We start from the raw sequence: 1,078 nt of genomic DNA, 5'->3' as shown, positions 1-1,078 counted from the left end.
ACACCAGCTAATTTTTTTGTATTTTTAGTAGAGACGGGGTTTCACCATGCTGGCCAGGCTACTGGCAAACTCCTGACCTCATGATCCACAGGCTTCGGCCTCCCAAAGTGCTAGGATTACAGGCGTGAGCCACCACACCCGGCGATTTGGCCTAATTTTTAAAGTAAGCTGGAGCACAGAAAATGTTTCTGCAATTATTAATCTACTTGTTTTTGTTGTTGTTGTTGTTTTTTCGAGAGATGGTCTCACTCTATCACCCAAGCTGGAGTGCAGTGGCATGATCATGGCTCACTAAAGCCTCGACCTCTTGGGCTCAAGCGATCTTCCTGCCTCAGCCTTCCAAGAGCTGGGACTACATGCATGCACCACCACGCCCAGATAATTTTTTTTTCTTTTTCTCAGCCATATGTGCTTTATTGACAACGCGCACCTCAGGCCTTGACCGCGTACTACCTCAGGCCTTGACCGCGTACTTCCGCAGCGGGTACAGCTGCTCTTTCCGCTGCTGCTTCTTGGTCTTCAGGTTCTCCTCGTGCTTGTTAAGCCGGCGGCGCATGGCGCGTGTCTTCTTAGGCCGCAGGTCCAGAGGCTTGTACTTCTTGCCCTTGTAGAATTTCCTGAGGTTTTCTTTCTGAGTCTGGTTAATAACTGTGAGAACACGGGCAATGGATTTTCGGACGACTGGGATCTTAGGGAGCTTGGAGGCCGCACCGCCTGTCACTTTGGCGACGCGCAGCTGGGACAGTTCCACCTTCAGGTCGTCCAGCTGTTTCAGCAGCTCCCCCTTCTTCCCGCGAATATCTCGAGCCTTGATCTTGGCCATTGCTGCACAGGCCGCTGCCCCCTCCGCCGCTGCCCCCTCCGCCGCTGCCCGCTCCGCGGGAAAGAGCTACTTTTTTAGTTCTTGTAGAGACAGGGGTCTCACTATGTTGCCCAGACTGGATTTGAACTCTTGGGCTCAAGAGATCCTCTCACCTTGGCTTCCCCAAATGCTGGGATTACAGGCATGAGCCACCACACCTGGCCTCACATATTTTGACGTATAAAACACCAAAGATTTTTTTAAGGAGCTGAACAA

The 1,078-nt window shown here is 51.8% G+C and overlaps 1 protein-coding gene across 1 annotated transcript; it reads right to left on the bottom strand.

Moving 5' to 3' along the window:
- Window positions 1-454: 454 nt before the first annotated feature.
- Window positions 455-832, bottom strand: LOC129041059 (large ribosomal subunit protein uL29-like). The gene has a single exon (XM_054496208.2). It carries the CDS (start codon window positions 821-823, stop codon window positions 455-457), a length of 369 nt encoding a protein of 122 aa, XP_054352183.1. The 5' UTR covers window positions 824-832.
- Window positions 833-1,078: the final 246 nt, after the last annotated feature.

The sequence above is a fragment of the Pongo pygmaeus genome, chromosome 6 (assembly GCF_028885625.2).
Source record: "Pongo pygmaeus isolate AG05252 chromosome 6, NHGRI_mPonPyg2-v2.0_pri, whole genome shotgun sequence".
Taxonomy (NCBI): domain Eukaryota; kingdom Metazoa; phylum Chordata; class Mammalia; order Primates; family Hominidae; genus Pongo; species Pongo pygmaeus.
This window is presented reverse-complemented; position numbering and strand designations above follow the sequence as displayed.

Bases quoted from the DNA above. Each gene is read 5' to 3' on its own strand.
- LOC129041059 (XM_054496208.2), bottom strand. From the start codon at position 823: ATGGCCAAGATCAAGGCTCGAGATATTCGCGGGAAGAAGGGGGAGCTG.